Raw genomic sequence first — 23,726 nt, forward strand, 5'->3', positions numbered from 1 at the left:
TACGGGTCCAGATCCAGGGATCCCAAGGCGACACTAGTGGATGCATTGGTGGCGCCTTTGTTGTTCAATCTAGCTTATGTGTTTCCACCGTTCCCTCTCCTTCCCAGGCTTGTAGCCAGGATCAAACAGGAGAAGGCCTCGGTAATTCTGATAGCTCCTGCTTGGCCACGCAGGACTTGGTATGCAGACCTGGTGAATATGTCATCGGCTCCAACATGGAAGCTACCTTTGAGACAGGATCTTCTAGTACAAGGTCCATTCGAACATCCAAATCTAACCTCTCTGCAGCTTATAAAAATATGGAAAAAATATATATGTTGGTGCGAATCCAAGGGATTCTCTTGGAGTAAAGTTAAAATTCCTAGGATACTTTCCTTTCTCCAAGAGGGTTTGGATAAAGGTTTGTCAGCAAGTCCTCTAAAAGGACAGATATCTGCTCTGTCTGTTTTGTTGCACAGACGTCTGGCAGCCGTGCCAGATGTACAGGCTTTTGTACAGGCCCTAGTCAGAATCAAGCCTTTATACAAACCCATGACTCCTCCATGGAGTCTAAACTTAGTTCTTTCAGTTCTTCAAGGGGTTACGTTTGAACCTTTACATTCCATAGATATTAAGTTACTATCTTGGAAAGTTCTGTTTTTAGTTGCTATTTCTTCTGCTAGAAGAGTTTCTGAATTGTCTGCTTTGCAGTGTTCTTCACCCTATCTGATATTCCATACATATAAGGTAGTTTTACGTACCAAGCCTGGTTTTCTTCCAAAAGTGGTTTCCAACAGGAATATTAACCAGGAAATAGTGGTTCCTTCTCTATGCCCGAATCCAGTTTCGAAGAAGGAACGCTTGTTACACAACCTAGATGTGGTCCGTGCTTTAAAATTCTATTTAGAAGCAACAAAGGATTTCAGACAGACGTCATCCTTGTTTGTCGTTTAGTCTGGTAAGAGGAGAGGGCAGAAGGCTACTGCTACCTCTCTTTCCTTTTGGCTGAAAAGCATCATCCGATTGGCTTATGAGACTGCCGGACGGCAGCCTCCTGAACTAATTACAGCTCACTCTACTAGAGCTGTGGCTTCCACATGGGCCTTCAAGAACGAGGCTTCTGTTGATCAGATATGTAAGGCAGCGACTTGATCTTCTCTGCATACTTTTGCCAAATTTTACAAATTTGATACTTATGCTTCTTCGGAGGCTGTTTTTGGAAGAAAGGTTTTGCAAGCTGTGGTGCCTTCCGTTTAGGTTACCTGACTTGTTCCCTCCCTTCATCCGTGTCCTAAAGCTTTGGTATTGGTTCCCACAAGTAAGGATGAAGCCGTGGACCGGACACACCAATGTAGGAGAAAACAGAATTTATGCTTACCTGATAAATTTCTTTCTCCTACGGTGTGTCCGGTCCACGGCCCGCCCTGGCTTTTTAGTCAGGTTTAAAAAAAATTTTTTCTGTACACTACAGTCACCACGGCAACCTATAGTTTCTCCTTTTCTTTCATGTAATTAGCAAGAGTCCATGAACTAGTGATGTATGGGATATACATTCCTACCAGGAGGGGCAAAGTTTCCCAAACCTCAAAATGCTTATTTTCTCCTAACCGTCGGTCGAATGACTGGGGGGCGGAGCCAGAGGGGGGGCTATATGGACAGCTTTGCTGTGTGCTCTCTTTGCCATTTCCTGTAAGGGAAGAGAATATCCCACAAGTAAGGATGAAGCCGTGGACCGGACACACCATAGGAGAAAGAGAAATTTATCAGGTAAGCATAAATTCTGTTGTTCATGATTTCCGATTTTGTGGTGTTGATAGCAAATGAGGAGTAAGCACCAAAGGCAGCTAATTCCTGCACTGTTAGAGATGATTCAGGGGAGGACAGTGACAGAAGTAAATCTTCCGCATACATTGCGATTTTATAGCCGTGCGGTCCAATTTGTACCCGTTTAACCGATTGTTTGTCTTTTGTGTGCCGCCAGTCCCTCATGGTGAGAATAAATAATATGGGAGAGAACGGGCAACCTTGACATGTACCGTTTTTTATTTGAAAGGAGTGTGATTTTTGCCGTAGGGGATGAGTACAAATTAAATATTCTTTTAATCATTAAAGGGCCGAAGTTAAATGCTTCAATTGATTAATGTAAAAACAGCTAATTGGTGCGATCAAACGCTTTTTCAGCATCCGTCGCTACCAGAACTGATTTTAAGGTCTGTTTTTTTAGCGTATGACATTAAAGTGTGTGCTCTTATGGTGTTATCGCGGGCCTCTCTACGTGGGACGAAGCCCGTCTGATCTATATGTATGATATCACTTATAATTAGGTTAATGCGATTTGCTAGAATTTTCCCGACTATCTTGACATCTGAGTTTAATAACGAAATTGGGCGGTAATTGTCAGGGTCGTCTAATGATTTGCCTGGTTTGGGGATAATGGATATATGGGCTTCCAGTAGTGATGGAGAAAAAGGGTGGTCCCTATCAACTTTTTGGAATATCTCTTTCAAATGGGGGGGGGGGGGGGTTATATATTTTTCTTTTTAACCTTTTATAATATACGTTCGAAAGGCCATCTTGCCCGGGGCTTTTGCCCGAGGGCAGACTTTCTATGGCGCGAAATATTTCTTGATGTGTAATTGGTTGTTCCAGTTTATCTCTAATTGGAGTAATTTTTGGTAAATCGGCCCTAGAGATATAGGCTCTCGTTTGAGATTCTCTGTCTGGCATATGTGGGACTTGGATATTATATAACTTACTATAAAATTCCCTAAAAACTTCTGCAATTTTGGTGCTATCTTGTGTGGTTTTATTATTAGCTTTCTTAATTTTGTATATATATGTTGCGTATGTTCGTTTCTTTAGTGCTCTAGCCAGCAAAGTTCCTACCCTGTTCCCCTCATAGAAGTACAGTCTTTTCAGATATAGTGCTTTTCTTTGGGCCTCCTGCATCAATAATACCTGTAAGGCTTTCCTTGCTTTTTGTAATTTTGATTGTACTAGTGTATTAGTAGGATTATCTTTATGGGTTGCCTCTAGTGCATAGATGGTTTGAGTAAGGGAGTCTAGTTCTTTTTTTATATAGTTTAATTAGGCGTGCTTTTTGATTTATGCATTCCCCTCTAAAAACAGCCTTATGTGCTTCCCAAACTGTAAGAGGCGACGTTTGTGAGGCTGGGTTCATTTGGAAATATTCTTCCAGTGTCTTATGTCATTTTTCTAATATTTGCGGATGCAATAAGAGTGTCATCCAACTTCCATATGTATGCAGAAATTGGGGTATTTGGCCATGCTAAAGTGAGTTCAACTGGTGTGTGATCAGACCAGGTAATACTTCCTATATCTGTGTCAATAAGCAATTTGAGGCTGTCCTGGTCTAGAAAAAAGTAGTCAATCCTAGTATAAATTTTCCATGGGTTGGAGTAAAAAGTGTAGTTTTTTGGGGAGGGATGTTGGGTTCTCCACGTATCTAGTAAACATAAGTTGTGTACAATTCTCAGTACTGCATTGGAGATTCTATTAAGCTTGGGGAGCCTTTTACTTATTTTCTAATAGATTTATAGGCGTTGTCTGTATCCCCCACTAAGTAACAAGTATCTTAGTGTGCAATACACATTTCCTTCCACTTTCAAATTAAATTTAAACTTTTATTTCACGTTTGTTTTATTTTTGCATGGAAAAAAAAAAACATGTAAATGCCTAAAAGTGATACATTAAAAGGACAGTAAATATTTCTCCAAAAACACGTCATGCTCTTATAAAAGCAGCAACTAATGGACACAAAACCCCAAAATTTTATTCATGATTCAGACAGAACATACCGTTTTAAATTTAAACAACTTTCCAATTTACTTCTTTTAGCAAACTGTCTTTGTTTTGTTTATCCTTTGTTGATAAGCAGGGATGTAAGCTCAGGAGTCTGCACGTGTCTGCAGCATAATATGGCAGCAGTTTTGCAACAATGTTATACATTATAAAGAGCACTAAATGGCAGCACTATTTCCTGTCGTAATGCTTCAGAGATGTGCATGATACATACCTAGGTATCTCTTCAACAAATAATAACATGAGAACAAAGTAAATTTGATTGAAGTAAATTGGAATTTTTTAATTTTATTCTCCATCTGAATAATGAGAGAAAAATTGTTTTTGTTGTGTTTTTTTTTTTTTTAGGCTTCCTACAGACAACTGTTAGGGACATGTCTAGAGTGTTTTTCTTCCATTAGTACTGCACTGCGCATTTTCTCGTGTAGGACACTGACATTTTATTTATTGTATTCAACACCAATATATCCTATTTCTGTTGTGTTTTTCCTTGACTTTATTAAAAGATATGAGGACTGGAAGAAGAAATATAAGATAGATGATCAGGATTCTGAGGAGGAAAGAGACAATCAGTCAGGAGGGATGAGTCGAAGAGGGAGAGGTAAGATAGAATTGTACATGATGAATAATCATAACTGTGGTTTCTTTTATGGGCTAAAAATAAAATGCAAAGTAACTTAAATCCCTTTAATAGTCCTACATCTGAAAGCTTACTGTGATTTAATTGCCACATAGGTCACTGGAGACATCTACTATGATCAGCTATATCTGGGAATACACAGAAATATTAAACAGTGGGCAATGCTATATCAGTATTCTGAGAGGAGAGAATATATCTATTAACCCTCTCTGAAGGTGCTGGATGCGGGGTAAATTGAAGGTAAATAAAGGACAGTGAAAGAGCATCCCCTAAGCACTCAAGAGAAAAAAAGTAAATCCAAATAATAACTCGGGTCTCAAATTGGATGACACAAATATAAAACGTAACTTTTATTAAAGCACAATATAAGTGCACGTCCAGTACTTATTGCAATAATTCTTAAATACATTTAATACAAGTCTCAGTTGCTGACAGCCAAAAATCTGACAAGTACAATATGGGTAATTCTCCATTCTTCCATTGGACTAGGTCATGCATAACAAAAGGGCTATCAGTGGCTCATAAGCCTCCCAAGGAAGCAAAATAGGTTGCCGATCTGCTGTACTCACGTGTAACTCCAGTACAATTATTTAAAAATAACTGGGTATTCCCATACTAGTCAGAACCAATATTAGGCAAAATAAGTCACGCAACAAAAGCAAATATACATTATACATCCTAGTGGACCCTTGGTTAGGACTGGATCATGCAAGAAACACCTAATCTGGGAGTACACTAGTTCAAGGGATACAGTCCCCAATTTTAAAGAAACATTACTTTCTTAAGACACGGTGAGTCCACGGAATCATCAATTACCGTTGGGAATATCACTCCTGGCCAGCAGGAGGTGGCAAAGAGAACCACAGCAAAGCTGTTAAATGTCACTTCCCTTCCAACAATCCCCAGTCATTCTCTTTTGCCTTCAGTGCAAGGAGGAGGTGAAGTTTAGTTGTCAAATAATTTCTTCTATCAAGATTTTATTTTAAAAGCCTGAGCAAGTTTTGCTCTGATCTTTCCTGACAATTGGGTATAGCTGTACTCCACGTTAGTCTCTTCAGTAGGGCTGTAGTAGCTTTCAAGCAGTTAGGAACTTGTGAGGTGGGCCTCACTGCGCTTTCCTGACAAATTGCTGCCCTGATATAGAAAGCCAGAGTAGGCTTACTCTGTCCTTTTCTTAATTCCACAGGTCTCTGTGGAGAGTGGCTTCCTCTCATACCAGGTGAGATGTCCTCCTGCTGGACAGTGAAAAATACAGTTAAGTGCCATTTTGGGTTTCTCCTGAAGGGAAGAGCTTTGGCACTGAAAGTGGGGTGCATTTAAAAAGGGACTTTGTTTCCTAAGGCTCAGGAATTATTAGAGAAGGGTGCAGGCACTGTGTGATGTTAGATATATTGGTGGCTCAGTGACTTTATTTTTATCCGGTATGGAAAAGAGTCAGTCCCCCCCTTTTATTTTTTTAATAACCGCTCCTGACGTCATAGGAGGCGGATCCCTTTCTGTGGCGGCATTTGAAGCGCGCACTTTCACTGTGAGGTGATTTCCGTGGCACAATTCTTCCTGTTCGATCCGCGTGTGTCAGCGGTGCACAGTCCTAGACGGGGGCCGTAAGTCTTTGTGAATAACATTTCTCCAACATAGGTGTGTCCGGTCCACGGCGTCATCCTTACTTGTGGGATATTCTCTTCCCCAACAGGAAATGGCAAAGAGCCAGCAAAGCTGGTCACATGATCCCTCCTAGGCTCCGCCTACCCCAGTCATTCTCTTTGCCGTTGTACAGGCAACATCTCCACGGAGATGGCTTAGAGTTTTTTAGTGTTTAACTGTAGTTTTTATTATTCAATCAAGAGTTTGTTATTTTAAAATAGTGCTGGTATGTACTATTTACTCTGAAACAGAAAAGAGATGAAGATTTCTGTTTGTATGAGGAAAATGATTTTAGCAACCGTTACTAAAATCCATGGCTGTTCCACACAGGACTGTTGAGAGGAATTAACTTCAGTTGGGGGAACAGTGAGCAGTCTTTTGCTGCTTGAGGTATGACACATTCTAACAAGACGATGTAATGCTGGAAGCTGTCATTTTCCCTATGGGATCCGGTAAGCCATTTTTATTCAGACAGTAAATAAGGGCTTCACAAGGGTTTATTAAGACTGTAGACATTTTCTGGGCTAAATCGATCATATTTACACATATTTAGCCTTGAGGAATCATTTAATCTGGGTATTTTTTGTAAAATAATATCGGCAGGCACTGTTTTAGACACTTTATTCTATAGGGGCTTTCCCTAATCATAGTCAGAGCCTCATTTTCGCGCCGGTATGGCGCACTTGTTTTTGAGAACAGCATGGCATGCAGCTGCATGTGTGTGGAGCTCTGATACATAGAAAAGTCTTTCTGAAGGCATCATTTGGTATCGTATTCCCCTTTGGGCTTGGTTGGGTCTCAGCAAAGCAGATTCCAGGGACTGTAAAGGGGTTAAATATAAAAACGGCTCCGGTTCCGTTATTTTAAGGGTTAAAGCTTCCAAATTTGGTGTGCAATACTTTTAAGGCTTTAAGACACTGTGGTGAAATTTTGGTGAATTTTGAACAATTCCTTCATACTTTTTCGCAATTGCAGTAATAAAGTGTGTTCAGTTTAAAATTTAAAGTGACAGTAACGGTTTTATTTTAAAACGTTTTTTGTGCTTTGTTATCAAGTTTATGCCTGTTTAACATGTCTGAACTACCAGATAGATTGTGTTCTGACTGTGGGGAAGCCAAGGTTCCTTCTCATTTAAATAGATGTGATTTATGTCATAAAAAATTTAGTAAAAATGATGCCCAAGATGATTCCTCAAGTGAGGGGAGTAAGCATGGTACTGCATCATCCCCTCCTTCGTCTACACCAGTCTTGCCCATACAGGAGGCCCCTAGTACATCTAGCGCGCCAATACTCCTTACTATGCAACAATTAACGGCTGTAATGGATAATTCTATCAAAAACATTTTAGCCAATATGCCCACTTATCAGCGAAAGCGCGACTGCTCTGTTTTAGAAAATACTGAAGAGCATGAGGACGCTGATGATATTGTTTCTGAAGGGCCCCTACACCAGTCTGAGGGGGCCAGGGAGGTTTTTGTCTGAGGGAGAAATTTCAGATTCAGGAAAAATTTCTCAACAAGCTGAACCTGATGTGATTACTTTTAAATTTAAGTTGGAACATCTCCGCGCTCTGCTTAAGGAGGTGTTATCCAATTTGGATGATTGTGATTATCTGGTCATTCCAGAAACACTATGTAAAATGGACAAGTTCCTAGAGGCCCCGGGGCCCCCCGAAGCTTTTCCTATATCCAAGCGGGTGGCGTACATTGTTAATAAAGAATGGGACAGGCCCGGTATACCTTTCGTACCTCCCCCCATATTTAAAAAATTGTTTCCTATATTCGACCCCAGAAAGGACTTATGGCAGACAGTCCCCAAGGTCGAGGGGGCGGTTTCTACTCTAAACAAGCGCGCCACTATACCCATAGAAGATAGTTGTGCTTTCCAAGATCCTATGGATAAAAAATTAGAAGGTTTGCTAAAAAAGATGTTTGTTCAGCAAGGTTACCTTCTACAACCAATTGCATGCATTGTCCCTGTCACTACAGCCGCGTGTTTCTGGTTCGATGAGCTAGAAAAGGCGATTATTAGTAATTCTTCTTCTTATGAGGAGATTATGGACAGAATTCGTGCTCTTAAATTGGCTAATTCTTTCACCCTAGACGCCACCTTGCAATTGGCTAGGTTAGCGGCGAAAAATTCTGGGTTTGCTATTGTGGCGCGCAGAGCGCTTTGGTTAAAATCTTGGTCAGCGGATGCGTCTTCCAAGAACAAATTGCTTGACATTCCTTTCAAGGGGAAAACACTGTTTGGCCCTGACTTGAAAGAGATTATCTCTGATATCACTGGGGGCAAGGGCCACGCCCTTCCTCAGGATAGGTCTTTCAAGGCCAAAAATAAACCTAATTTTCGTCCCTTTCGCAGAAACGGACCAGCCCCAAGTGCTACGTCCTCTAAGCAGGAGGGTAATACTTCTCAAGCCAATCCAGCCTGGAGACCTATGCAAGGCTGGAACAAAGGAAAGCAGGCCAAGAAACCTGCCACTGCTCCCAAGACAGCATGAGATGCGGGCCCCCGATCCGGGACCGGATTTGGTGGGGGGCAGACTCTCTCTCTTCACTCAGGCTTGAGCAAGAGATGTTCTGGATCCTTGGGCACTAGAAATAGTCTCCCAAGGTTATCTTCTGGAAGTGATTCATCCTGTTCCATTAAGAGAACGAGGGATGGGGTTCTACTCCAATCTGTTCGTAGTTCCCAAAAAAGAGGGAACGTTCAGACCAATCTTAGATCTCAAGATCCTAAACAAGTTTCTCAAGGTTCCATCGTCCAAAATGGAAACCATTCGAACAATCCTTCCATCCAGGAAGGTCAATTCTTGACCACGGTGGATTTAAAGGATGCGTATCTACATATTCCTGTCCACAAGGAACATCATCGGTTCCTAAGGTTCGCATTCCTGGACAAACATTACCAGTTCGTGGCGCTTCCTTTCGGATTAGCCACTGCTCCAAGGATTTTCTCAAAGGTACTAGGGTCCCTTCTGGCGGTGCTAAGACCAAGGGGCATTGCTGTAGTACCTTACTTGGACGACATTCTGATTCAAGCGTCGTCCCTTCCTCAAGCAAAGGCTCACACGGACATAGTCCTGGCCTTTCTCAGATCTCACGGATGGAAAGTGAACGTGGAAAAGAGTTCTCTATCTCCGTCGACAAGAGTTCCCTTCTTGGGAACAATAATAGACTCCTTAGAAATGAGGATTTTTCTGACAGAGACCAGAAAAACAAAACTTCTAAACTCTTGTCGGATACTTCATTCCGTTCCTCTTCCTTCCATAGCGCAGTGCATGGAAGTGATAGGTTTGATGGTAGCGGCAATGGACATAGTTCCTTTTGCGCGCATTCATCTAAGACCATTACAACTGTGTATGCTCAGTCAGTGGAATGGGGACTATACAGACTTGTCTCCGAAGATACAAGTAAATCAGAGGACCAGAGACTCACTCCGTTGGTGGCTGTCCCTGGACAACCTGTCACAAGGGGTGACCTCCCGCAGACCAGAGTGGGTCATTGTCACGACCGACGCCAGTCTGATGGGCTGGGGCGCGGTCTGGGGATCCCTGAAAGCTCAGGGTCTTTGGTCTCGGGAAGAATCTCTTCTACCGATAAATATTCTGGAACTGAGAGCGATATTCAATGCTCTCAAGGCTTGGCCTCAGCTAGCGAGGGCCAAGTTCATACGGTTTCAATCAGACAACATGACGACTGTTGCGTACATCAACCATCAGGGGGGAACAAGGAGTTCCCTGGCGATGGAAGAAGTGACCAGAATCATTCAATGGGCGGAGACTCGCTCCTGCCACCTGTCTGCAATCCACATCCCAGGAGTGGAAAATTGGGAAGCTGATTTTCTGAGTCGTCAGACATTGCATCCGGGGGAGTGGGAACTCCATCCGGAAATCTTTGCCCAAATCACTCAACTGTGGGGCATTCCAGACATGGATCTGATGGCCTCTCGTCAGAACTTCAAGGTTCCTTGCTACGGGTCCAGATCCAGGGATCCCAAGGCGACTCTAGTAGATGCACTAGTAGCACCTTGGACCTTCAAACTAGCCTATGTATTCCCGCCGTTTCCTCTCATCCCCAGGCTGGTAGCCAGGATCAATCAGGAGAGGGCGTCGGTGATCTTGATAGCTCCTGCGTGGCCACGCAGGACTTGGTATGCAGATCTGGTGAATATGTCATCGGCTCCACCATGGAAGCTACCTTTGAGACGAGACCTTCTTGTTCAAGGTCCGTTCGAACATCCGAATCTGGTCCCACTCCAGCTGACTGCTTGGAGATTGAACGCTTGATCTTATCAAAGCGAGGGTTCTCAGATTCTGTTATTGATACTCTTGTTCAGGCCAGAAAGCCTGTAACTAGAAAAATTTACCACAAAATTTGGAAAAAATATATCTGTTGGTGTGAATCTAAAGGATTCCCTTGGGACAAGGTTAAGATTCCTAAGAGTCTATCCTTCCTTCGAGAAGGATTGGAAAAAGGATTATCTGCAAGTTCCTTGATGGGACAGATTTCTGCCTTGTCTGTGTTACTTCACAAAAAGCTGGCAGCTGTGCCAGATGTTCAAGCCTTTGTTCAGGCTCTGGTTAGAATCAAGCCTGTTTACAAACCTTTGACTCCTCCTTGGAGTCTCAACTTAGTTCTTTCAGTTCTTCAGGGGGTTCCGTTTGAACCCTTACATTCCGTTGATATTAAGTTATTATCTTGGAAAGTTTTGTTTTTGGTTGCAATTTCTTCTGCTAGAAGAGTTTCAGAATTATCTGCTCTGCAGTGTTCTCCTCCTTATCTGGTGTTCCATGCAGATAAGGTGGTTTTACGTACTAACCTGGTTTTCTTCCAAAAGTTGTTTCTAACAAAAACATTAACCAGGAGATAGTCGTGCCTTCTCTGTGTCCGAAACCAGTTTCGAAGAAGGAACGTTTGTTGCACAATTTGGATGTTGTTCGCGCTCTAAAATTCTATTTAGATGCTACAAAGGATTTTAGACAAACATCTTCCTTGTTTGTTGTTTATTCTGGTAAAAGGAGAGGTCAAAAAGCAACTTCTACCTCTCTCTCTTTTTGGATTAAAAGCATCATCAGATTGGCTTACGAGACTGCCGGACGGCAGCCTCCTGAAAGGATCACAGCTCCTTCCACTAGGGCTGTGGCTTCCACATGGGCCTTCAAGAACGAGGCTTCTGTTGATCAGATATGTAGGGCAGCGACTTGGTCTTCACTGCACTCTTTTACCAAATTTTACAAGTTTGATACTTTTGCTTCTTCTGAGGCTATTTTTGGGAGAAAGGTTTTGCAAGCCGTGGTGCCTTCCATTTAGGTGACCTGATTTGCTCCCTCCCTTCATCCGTGTCCTAAAGCTTTGGTATTGGTTCCCACAAGTAAGGATGACGCCGTGGACCGGACACACCTATGTTGGAGAAAACAGAATTTATGTTTACCTGATAAATTACTTTCTCCAACGGTGTGTCCGGTCCACGGCCCGCCCTGGTTTTTTAATCAGGTCTGATAATTTTTTTTCTTTAACTACAGTCACCACGGTATCATATGGTTTCTCCTATGCAAATATTCCTCCTTAACGTCGGTCGAATGACTGGGGTAGGCGGAGCCTAGGAGGGATCATGTGACCAGCTTTGCTGGCTCTTTGCCATTTCCTGTTGGGGAAGAGAATATCCCACAAGTAAGGATGACGCCGTGGACCGGACACACCGTTGGAGAAAGTAATTTATCAGGTAAACATAAATTCTGTTTTTTGGAAATTTATTTTGAATCATTTGTTCTACTATAAGGGTCAAGAGGAGCTTTTATCGTTGGGAATTACTGCCTTAAAGAGACAGCACCCAAATTTAAAATATTTAAGAACATTTTTTTTTAGTCTACTTATGTTGTTTCTTGCAACATGGACCAAGAGCCTGTGCAGACTGTAGAGTGTAAACTCTGTTTTGATAACCAAGCGGAACCTCCTTTGCCCTTTTGTTCCTCTTGTATTGAGAGAACTCTGATGTACAAAGAGACTTTTTTTCTGAGCCACCATTCTCTCAGGATGAGGTTGGTCTAATAATGTCACAACCTTCCTCTCAAATGTCCCAATCGTTATCTGAGTCACAGGCAGTGCCCTGCAGTTCCTCTCAATCTCCAGGAGGAGTATATTTGCAGGCAGAAATTGCTGCCCAGTTATCCTTGGCGGTATCTGAGGTGATGGCTGCCATCCCCATACTTCAGGGGAAACGCAAAAGGAAAATTAGAGAAACGGATAGTAAGGTTTCTGTTCCAATCCAGGCTAACCAAGTTGCTTTTTCTCATAAGTCGGAAGAGGAGGATACTTCAGTAGCCTCTGAGGGTGAAATCTCGGATTCGGATAGTATAATTCCTCCTCCTGATGCTGAAGTGGTTTCCTTCAGATTTAAGCTTTAACACCTTTGTGTTTTGGCTATCTTGGACGACTCAGATACTCCTGCCGTTGTCAACCCTAAGAAAATCTAGCAAGTTCAATAGATACTTTGAGGTTCCCTCCCCCGGGGCAGGTGTTTCCAGTGTCAGACCGTGCCACGGAAATTATCGCCCAGGAATGGGAGAGACATGGCAACCCTCTTTTCTCCAACATAGGTGTGTCCGGTCCACGGCGTCATCCTTACTTGTGGGATATTCTCTTCCCCAACAGGAAATGGCAAAGAGTCCCAGCAAAGCTGGTCACATGATCCCTCCTAGGCTCCGCCCACCCCAGTCATTCTCTTTGCCGTTGCACAGGCAACATCTCCACGGAGATGGTTAAGAGTTTTTTGGTGTTTAAATGTAGTTTTTATTCTTCAATCAAGTGTTTGTTATTTTAAAATAGTGCTGGTATGTACTATTTACTCTGAAACAGAAAAAAGATGAAGATTTCTGTTTGTAAGAGGAAGATGATTTTAGCAGAAGTTACTAAAATCGATTGCTGTTTCCACACAGGACTGTTGAGATGAAGTAACTTCAGTTGGGGGAAACAGTTAGCAGTCTTTTCTGCTTAAGGTATGACTGGCCATATTTCTAACAAGACTATGTAATGCTGGAAGGCTGTCATTTCCCCTTATGGGGACCGGTAAGCCATTTTCTTAGTTAAAAGAATAAAGGGCTTCATAAGGGCTTAAACTGGTAGACATTTTTCTGGGCTAAAACGTTTGCTTTATTAGGCATATTTTGCAGATTCTAACTATTAATGGTTATTATAATCTTGGGGATTGTTTAGAAAAACGGCAGGCACTGTGTTGGACACCTTTTTCAGATGGGGGCCTTTTCTAGTTATAGACAGAGCCTCATTTTCGCGCCACTAATGCGCAGTTGTTTTTGGAGAGCAAGGCATGCAGATGCATGTGTGAGGAGCTAAGAATCACTGAAAAAGCTTATAGAAGGCATCATTTGGTATCGTATTCCCCTCTGGGCTTGGTTGGGTCTCAGCAAAGCATATAGCTGGGACTGTATAGGGGTTAAATGTAAAAACGGCTCCGGTTCCGTTAATTTAAGGGTTAAAGCTCTGAAATTTGGTTTGCAATACTTTTAATGCTTTAAGACACTGTGGTGAAATTTTGGTGAATTTTGAACAATTCCTTCATACTTTTTCACATATTCAGTAATAAAGTGTTTTCAGTTTGAAATTTAAAGTGACAGTAACGGTTTTATTTTAAAACGTTTTTTGTGCTTTGTTGACAAGTTTAAGCCTGTTTAACATGTCTGTACCATCAGATAAGCTATGTTCTATATGTATGAAAGCCAATGTGTCTCCCCATTTAAATTTATGTGATAATTGTGCCATAGTGTCCAAACAAAGTAGGGACAGCAATGCCACAGATAATGATATTGCCCAAGATGATTCCTCAAATGAGGGGAGTAAACATGATACATCATCCCCTTCTGTGTCTACACCAGTTTTGCCCACACAAGAGGCCCCTAGTACATCTAGTGCGCCAATTCTTATTACCATGCAACAATTAACGGCTGTAATGGATAACTCTATAGCAAACATTTTATCCAAAATGCCTACTTATCAGAGAAAGCGCGATTGCTCTGTTTTAAACACTGAAGAGCAAGAGGACGCTGATTATAACTGTTCTGACATACCCTCACACCAATCTGAAGGGGCCATGAGGGAGGTTTTGTCTGAGGGAGAAATTTCAGATTCAGGAAAAATTTCTCAACAAGCTGAACCTGATGTTGTGACATTTAAATTAGAACATCTCCGCGCACTGCTTAAGGAGGTATTATCTACTCTGGATGATTGTGACAATTTGGTCATTCCAGAGAAATTATGTAAGATGGACAAGTTCCTAGAGGTTCCGGTGCCCCCCAACGCTTTTCCTATACCCAAGCGGGTGGCGGACATAGTAAATAAGGAGTGGGAAAGGCCCGGCATACCTTTTGTTCCCCCCCCTATATTTAAGAAATTATTTCCTATAGTCGACCCCAGAAAGGACTTATGGCAGACAGTCCCCAAGGTCGAGGGGGCGGTTTCTACTCTAAACAAACTCACTACTATTCCAACGAAGATAGTTGTGCTTTCAAAGATCCTATGGATAAAAAATTAGAGGGTTTGCTTAAAAAGATTTTTGTTCAGCAGGGTTACCTTCTACAACCAATTTCATGCATTGTTCCTGTCACTACGGCAGCGTGTTTCTGGTTCGAGGAACTAGAAAAATCGATCAATAAAGAATCTTCGTATGAGGAGGTTATGGACAGAGTTCAAGCACTTAAATTGGCTAACTCTTTTATTTTAGATGCCGCTTTGCAATTAGCTAGATTAGCGGCGAAAAATTCAGGGTTTGCTATAGTGGCGCGCAGAGCGCTTTGGCTAAAGTCTTGGTCAGCGGATGTGTCTTCCAAGACAAAATTGCTTAACATTCCTTTCAAGGGTAAAACATTATTTGGACCTGATTTGAAGGAGATTATTTCAGACATCACTGGGGGAAAGGGCCACGCCCTCCCACAGGATAGGTCTTTTAAGGCTAAAAATAAACCTAATTTTCGTCCCTTTCGCAGAAACGGACCAGCCTCTAATTCTACATCCTCTAAGCAAGAGGGTAATACTTCACAACCCAAACCAGCCTGGAGACCAATGCAAGGCTGGAACAAGGGTAAGCAGGCCAAGAAGCCTACCACTGCTACCAAAACAGCATGAAGGGATGGCCCCCGATCCGGGACCGGATCTGGTGGGGGGCAGACTTTCTCTCTTTGCTCAGGCTTGGGCAAGAGATGTTCAGGATCCTTGGGCGCTAGAAATAGTTTCTCAAGGTTATCTCCTGGAATTCAAGGAACTACCCCCAAGGGGAAGGTTCCACAAGTCTCAATTATCTTCAAACCAAATAAAAAGACAGGCATTCTTACATTGTGTAGAAGACCTGTTAAAAATGGGAGTGATTCATCCAGTTCCAATAAGAGAACAAGGGATGGGTTTTTATTCCAACCTGTTCATAGTTCCCAAAAAAGAGGGAACATTCAGACCAATTTTGGATCTCAAGATCCTAAACAAATTTCTCAAGGTTCCATCGTTCAAAATGGAAACTATTCGAACTATCCTACCTACTATCCAGGAAAATCAATTTATGACTACCGTGGATTTAAAGGATGCGTACCTACATATTCCTATCCACAAGGAACATCATCAGTTCCTGAGGTTCGCTTTTCTGGACAAGCATTACCAGTTTGTGGCACTTCCATTCGGATTAGCCACTGCTCCAAGGATTTTCACAAAGGTACTAGGGTCCCTTCTAGCGGTTCTAAGACCAAGGGGCATTACAGTAGTACCTTACTTGGACGACATCCTGATTCAAGCGTCGTCTCTGTCAAAAGCAAAGGCTCATACGGACATCGTCCTAGCCTTTCTCAGATCTCACGGATGGAAGGTGAACAAAGAAAAAAGTTCTCTGTCCCCGTCAACAAGAGTTCCCTTCTTGGGAACAATAATAGATTCCTTAGAAATGAGGATTTTTCTGACAGAGGTCAGAAAATCAAAAATTCTAAGCTCTTGTCAAGTACTTCATTCTGTTCTTCGTCCTTCCATAGCGCAGTGCATGGAAGTAATAGGATTGATGGTTGCAGCAATGGACATAGTTCCTTTTGCACGAATTCATCTAAGACCATTACAACTGTGCATGCTTAGACAGTGGAATGGGGATTATACAGACTTGTCTCCGACGATTCAAGTAGATCAAAAGACCAGAGTTTCACTCCGTTGGTGGCTGACCCTGGACAATCTGTCACAGGGAATGAGCTTCCGCAGACCAGAGTGGGTCATTGTCACGACCGACGCCAGCCTGGTGGGCTGGGGCGCGGTCTGGGAACCCCTGAAAGCTCAGGGTCTATGGTCTCGGGAAGAGTCTCTTCTCCCGATAAACATTCTGGAACTGAGAGCGATATTCAATGCTCTCAAAGCTTGGCCTCAACTAGCAAAGGCCAAATTCATAAGGTTTCAATCAGACAACATGACGACTGTTGCATATATCAATCATCAGGGGGGAACAAGGAGTTCCCTGGCGATGGAAGAAGTGACCAAAATAATCCAATGGGCGGAGGATCACTCCTGCCACTTGTCTGCAATCCACATCCCAGGAGTGGAAAATTGGGAAGCGGATTTTCTGAGTCGTCAGACATTCCATCCGGGGGAGTGGGAACTCCATCCGGAAATCTTTGCCCAAATAACTCAATTATGGGGCATTCCAGACATGGACCTGATGGCTTCTCGTCAGAACTTCAAGGTTCCTTGCTACGGGTCCAGATCCAGGGATCCCAAGGCGACTCTAGTAGATGCACTAGTAGCACCTTGGACCTTCAACCTAGCTTATGTATTCCCACCGTTTCCTCTCATCCCCAGGCTGGTAGCCAGGATCAATCAGGAGAGGGCCTCGGTGATCTTGATAGCTCCTGCGTGGCCACGCAGGACTTGGTATGCAGACCTGGTGAATATGTCATCGGCTCCACCATGGAAGCTACCTTTGAGACAGGACCTTCTTGTTCAGGGTCCATTCGAACATCCGAATCTGGTTTCCCTCCAACTGACGGCTTGGAGATTGAACGCTTGATTTTATCAAAGCGTGGGTTTTCAGATTCTGTAATAGATACTCTGATTCAGGCTAGAAAGCCTGTAACTAGAAAAATTTACCATAAAATATGGAAAAAATATATCTGTTGGTGTGAATCTAAAGGATTCCCATGGAACAAGATAAAAATTCCTAAGATTCTATCCTTTCTACAAGAAGGTTTGGAGAAAGGATTATCTGCAAGTTCTCTGAAGGGACAGATCTCTGCTTTATCTGTTTTACTTCACAAAAGACTGGCAGCTGTGCCAGATGTTCAAGCATTTGTTCAGGCTCTGGTTAGGATCAAGCCTGTTTACAGACCTTTGACTCCTCCCTGGAGTCTAAATCTAGTTCTTTCAGTTCTTCAAGGGGTTCCGTTTGAACCCTTACATTCCGTAGATATTAAGTTATTATCTTGGAAAGTTTTGTTTTTGGTTGCAATTTCTTCTGCTAGAAGAGTTTCAGAGTTATCTGCTCTGCAGTGTTCTCCGCCCTATCTGGTGTTCCATGCAGATAAGGTGGTTTTGCGTACTAAGCCTGGTTTTCTTCCGAAAGTTGTTTCCAACAAAAACATTAACCAGGAGATAGTTGTACCTTCTTTGTGTCCGAATCCAGTTTCAAAGAAGGAACGTTTGTTACACAATTTGGACGTAGTCCGTGCTCTAAAATTCTATTTAGAGGCTACTAAAGATTTCAGACAAACATCTTCCTTGTTTGTTGTTTATTCTGGTAAAAGGAGAGGTCAAAAAGCGACTTCTACCTCTCTTTCCTTTTGGCTTAAAAGCATTATCCGATTGGCTTAGGAGACTGCCGGACGGCAGCCTCCTGAAAGAATCACAGCTCACTCCACTAGGGCTGTGGCTCCCACATGGGCCTTCAAGAACGAGGCTTCTGTTGACCAGATATGTAAGGCAGCGACTTGGTCTTCACTGCACACTTTTGCCAAATTTTACAAATTTGATACTTTTGCTTCTTCGGAGGCTATTTTTGGGAGAAAGGTTTTGCAAGCCGTGGTGCCTTCCATTTAGGTGACCTGATTTGCTCCCTCCCTTCATCCGTGTCCTAAAGCTTTGGTATTGGTTCCCACAAGTAAGGATGACGCCGTGGACCGGACACACCTATGTTGGAGAAAACAGAATTTATGCTTACCTGATAAATTACTTTCTCCAACGGTGTGTCCGGCCCACGGCCGCCCTGGTTTTTTAATCAGGTCTGATGAATTATTTTCTCTAACTGCAGTCACCACGGTATCATATGGTTTCTCCTATATATATTTCCTCCTGTCCGTCGGTCGAATGACTGGGGTGGGCGGAGCCTAGGAGGGATCATGTGACCAGCTTTGCTGGGACTCTTTGCCATTTCCTGTTGGGGAAGAGAATATCCCACAAGTAAGGATGACGCCGTGGACCGGACACACCGTTGGAGAAAGTAATTTATCAGGTAAGCATAAATTCTGTTTTTATCCCTCTCCTGTTTTTAGGAAGATTTTCCCGGTAGCTGACTCCATTAAGGAGTCGTGGCAGACAGTCCCCAAGGTGGAAGGGGCGATTTCTACACTGGCCAAGAGAGCTACTATTCCTAACGAGGATAGTTGCTCTTTCAAGGAACCTATGGATAAGAAGCTGGAGGCCTTCTTAAAGAAAATGTATATTCATCAGGGATTACAATGGAAGTGCTTCAGCTTATTGGTTTGACGACTTGTCTGAGTCCCTTCAAGCAGAGACTCCTTTGGAGGAGATAAAGGCTCTTAAGTTAGCCAACTCCTTTATTACTGGCCAGAGACCCTCATGGGTGATTGTGACCACGGACGTCAGCCTGAAGGGCTGGGGAGCAGTCTGGGACTTGTTGAAGGCGCAGCGCTTTTGGTCACAGGAGGAATCTGCTCTCCCCATAAACAACATTTTGGAGCTGAAAGCAATCTTCAATGCCTTGATGGCTTGGCCTCAACTGGCTTTAGCCCGGTTTATCAGGTTCCAGACGGACAACATAACCTCAGTGGCTTACATCAATGTTCTCCAGGTTAACAACCAAATGCGGGTTACCGGACTTGGATCTGATGGCGTCTCGTCAGAACGCCAAGCTTCCAAAGTACGTTTCGAGATTTAGAGATCCTCAGGCTTTTCTGATAGATGCTCTGGCAGTTCCTTGGAACATTAGGTTGGCATATCTGTTTCCTCCGTTTACTTTCCTTCCACGAGTCATTGCTCAGATCAAGCAGGAGAGAGCATCAGTGATTCTAATAACTCCGGCGTGGCCTCGCAGGATGTGGTATGCAGATCTAGTGGAAATGTCGTCTCTACTTCCGTGGAGACTACCTCTGAGGAAGGACTTTCTACTTCAGAGGGCCTTCCTTCATCCAAATCTAATTTCTCTGAAGCCGACTGCTTGAAGATTGAACGCTTGATTTTAGCTAAACGTGGGTTTTATCAAGTCGGTCATTAAGACCATGATTCAGGCTCGTAAGACTGTCACTAGAAAGATTTACCTCCAAGATATGGTGTAAATATCTTTATTGGTGTGAGTCTAAGGGATACTCCTTGGAGTAGGGTCAGGATCCCTAGAATTTTGTCCTTTCTCCAGGAAGGTCTGGAGAAGGGTTTGTCAGTACCCTGAAGGGTCAGATTTCTGCACTTTCTATTTTATTACACAAGCATCTGACGGACGTGCCAGATGTACAATCATTTTCACAGGCCTTGGTCAGAATCAGGCCTGTGTTTAAATGTTGCTCCACCTTGGAGTCTTAACCTTCTTAGAGTTTTGCAACAGGCTCCGTTTGAGCCAATGCATTCCATAGATATTAAGTTGTTTCTTACTGCTATTTCTTCTGCTCAGAGGGTTTCGGAACTCTCAGCTTTGCAGTGTGATTCTCCTTATCTCATATTTCATGCAGATAAGGCAGTTCTTCGTACTAGGTTTGGTTTTCTTCCTAAGGTTGTTTCGTACATAAATATTAATCAGGATATTGTTGTTCCTTCTCTCTGTCCTAATCCTTCTTCTCATAAGGAACGTTTGTTAAACAACCTGGATGTTGTGCAGGCTCTTAAATTTTATTTGCAGGCGACTAAGGATTTTTGCCAGTCTTCAGCTTTGTTTGTGTGTTTTTCTGGGAAACACAAGGGTCAGAAAGCCACTGCCACTTCTTTCTCTCTGGATGAGAAGTATTATTCGTTTTGGCATATAAGACTGTTGGACAGCAGCCCCCTGAGAGAATCACCGCTCATTCCACTAGGGCTGTTTCTTCTTCTTCTTGGGCCTTCAGGAATGAGGCCTCTGTAGAACAGATTTGCAAGGCTTGCGACTTGGTCTTCTTTGCACACTTTTTCTAAATGTTATAAATTTGATACTTTTGCCTCGGGTGTATATATGTGTGTGTGTGACAAAAGCAAACACCTTTATTTCCTGAAACAAAGCTTCTAAATATTCTTCAAACTCACATAAAATGAGCTGCAAAGACCGCCCATAAAAATAGGCAGAGTTTATGTAAAATGCATTCCCACACTCCATCCAATAGGGAAGCAGTTCTGCCTATTTAATTTTAATATTCATACTGCATGATAATGTCTTTGTTTGCTTCCGGTTTCAGAAGCGTGCAGTTACTATAGGGGCGCAAGTTTCCTTTTTTGGTGTTATTATAAGCAATAGTGAGTGGGATGTTAATTATTAATATCCGAATTTGCTAGTGCTTATAATCATAGCGGCACGCCTGTGAACAAACGTATACTGAATTTATAAATATATTAAAACATTAAAATATTTAAATATAGGAGACATTTTTCGAGGGGTTAAAAAATGCTCGTTAGTCTAGGGGTTATGTTCCTTTTCCTAAAATCAAAGCAACTTGCTAGTTAGTCTAAGGGTACTTAACTTTATTAATATTCAATGGATTTTCATGTGGCTACTATGTGTGCTTTCTGTTCATCTTCAGCGCTGTGTTCTACCACTCCCGTGGATGCTGATGTCGCAATCCACATGTCCGCCCTGCTTTTAGCGCTTGTTTAGTGAGGCGCTGCAGCAGAGAGGACTGAGGGAACAAGATGCGCATGTTACCCGGCAAGTGAATTAAATGCGCATGCGAGCCGCTAAGATGTTTCTACCTAGGGTAGAACATCGGTATAGGGCATACATAATGAGAAAAAGTGTGTTTGTAGCAATAAGAATTTTTAATCTCAAATAACAAGAAAAAGGCTGAAAATATAATAGGTACATATTACAAATATGTAATATATGTATTGAAGTTCTAAAAATGATTAAAAATTTTTTTTGAGTTTACTATCCCTTTTAGAAAGAAAACAAAGTTTATGCTTACCTGATAAATGTATTTATTTATGGACATGGTGAGTCCACGGCCCATCCTTATTTTAAGACAGTTTTTTATCTAAAGCTCAGGCACCTCTACACCTTGTTATTTCCTTTCTCTCCTTTTCCTTCGGTCGAATGACTGGGGATTGTGGGAAGTGAAGTGATACTTAACAGCTTTGCTGTGGTGCTCTTTGCCGCCTCCTGCTGGCCAGGAGTGATATTCCCAACAGTAATTAATGATTCTGTGGACTCACCGTGTCTAGAAATAAATTTATCAAGTAAGCATACATTTGGTTTTCCCTTTAATTGTATGCTTATTTTGAAATTTTCTTGTTACTTGGATATGGCAGAAACTTTAGGAAATCAAAGGTTTTCAGACACTTCCTCTTCCGTCTAGGCCTCAATATTTACCATTTTGGAGATTAATTTGCTTAAAGTGAATGTAAATTTTGATGCTAAAGTGCTCGGTTTTTAAAACTTTGATTAAAAACAGGGGCACTTTAATTCATCAAAATTTTCATTTCACTCCTGTTGTGAAAAAAAACTTACCTTTTAATCTTCACAGCAGTTCCAGCTTCCTCCACCCTTTTCAAAGCCTCTTCCTGGGTTTAAAATGAGGCATCCGGCTTCCTCCAATCACAGCAGTGAATCAGACACTGAATCCCCGGGGGGGAAGCTGTGATTGGAGGATGACCTATCAATCCTTTCTGACATCAGAAATGGCTTGTGAGACTGGAGGAAGCTGGAGCTGCTGTGAAGTTTAAAAGGTAAGTTTTTTTTTTTTTTGTCACAACAGGAGTGAAATGTAAATTTTGATGAATTAAAGTGCCTCTGTTTTTAATCAAAGTTTTAAAAGCCGGGCACTTTAGCATCAAAATTTACATTCACTTTAAATACATTTTTTTTTTATTTTATTTTTCTCTTTTTTTGTTTTGTTTAAATATGTTGATGACTCCTCTCTCTGTTTGCTAGTCACTAGAGCTGCAGGTGTCCATGCGTCCTTTGCTATTGACTGGGTGACATATTTCTTAAACCAAATAGCATATACCCCTTATTCCTTGATGAGCAAATGCAACATGTGCCAATAGATTTCCATAGTAGCTTATTTCTAAACTATAAGATGGGGGAGTGATTTCATTCATCATGGTTTTTTGCATTTTGGTTGGTTCACCACTTGATGCTCAAACTTGATGTCCTCTCAGATACTCCTTCCTATTAATTGTCCATGTAAGCACACATGCTAGCCATTTAAAAAGGTCTCTGTTCTCTTTCTCATAACCATACACCTGGTTATGGGGTTACAGAGAAACTGAAAATCATTTGCCTGCAATATTTTTTTATTTGCTTTGGATACATATGGCATGTTCTTATAGCTTGACCACTTATCTAATAAGCTTTGTACCACAATATCCTTTTTGTTCTATGTGGACAATTTTCTTCCCTTGACAATGCTTCTACTTTAACCTTCCCATATGAAGGTTCAGTCTAACCAGTAGCATTTGTGGGCAAAGTGATCTCTAGTGATAAAAACTAAATTTATATTTAGCAGAACACATGCACAATTCACACATGCAATGGTTTGGGTAATTTACAATTTCTTAAATGATTTATAATTATAATAAACCTTCCAGGGAAAGACGCCTTAGCGTTTAGAATGTTATCGGGATGCGTTTCTGCCTCTTAGGCTGCTTGTGTTTAGTTTGTTTCTGTAAGATCTTCTCTTCTATATAGTTCCATGATTATGAAAGTTTGAGGTAGAAGGGTCACTTGCCAGTAAGTAATAATGAACAGCTCAGAGGTTTTTAAAACCTGCTTTATCTTTTTGAATCTGATGCATAAATAGTCCTGAACCCCAAAATGTTTATTTCGTGGTTCAGATAGTGCATGTGATTTTACACAATTTTCCAATATACTTATATTAGTATCCTAGTAGCTATGCACTGCTAGGAGATAGCTGAACACATCTGGCGAACTGATGACAACTCTAGCTCTCTAGTGTGTAGGACGATCATCTCCATAGGCAGTAAAAGCACTGCAAGTTTCTTCCTCATTTTTGACTGCTTTAAAAGCAAAATAAATAATGCATGTCAATTGCAACTTTGTATACATGAAAAGCTCTGTATGAAATTAGCCCATATTTTATTTTGTGTCCCTTTAACATCCTCTTACTGCAATTATTATACAATAGCCAAACTCCACCCACCATTTGCCTTATTTGGAGGAGCCAATCTGGGCTTCAGTCTGCAGATAACTAGGCTAGTCACTGTCATAAAGTTAGTATAAAGTGGTTTTGCAGTTGTTATCA

At 42.0% G+C, this 23,726-nt stretch overlaps 1 protein-coding gene across 1 annotated transcript in view; it reads left to right on the plus strand.

The window, feature by feature from the left end:
* Positions 1-23,726, plus strand: part of DDX54 (DEAD-box helicase 54) — a 138,741-nt gene that overhangs the window by 106,014 nt on the left and 9,001 nt on the right. The window contains exon 19 of the mRNA XM_053702164.1: positions 4,308-4,402. Within this exon, the coding sequence (XP_053558139.1) occupies positions 4,308-4,402 (95 nt within the window). The remainder of the gene's footprint in view (positions 1-4,307; positions 4,403-23,726) is intronic.

The sequence above is a fragment of the Bombina bombina genome, chromosome 2 (genome assembly GCF_027579735.1).
Source record: "Bombina bombina isolate aBomBom1 chromosome 2, aBomBom1.pri, whole genome shotgun sequence".
NCBI lineage: Eukaryota > Metazoa > Chordata > Amphibia > Anura > Bombinatoridae > Bombina > Bombina bombina.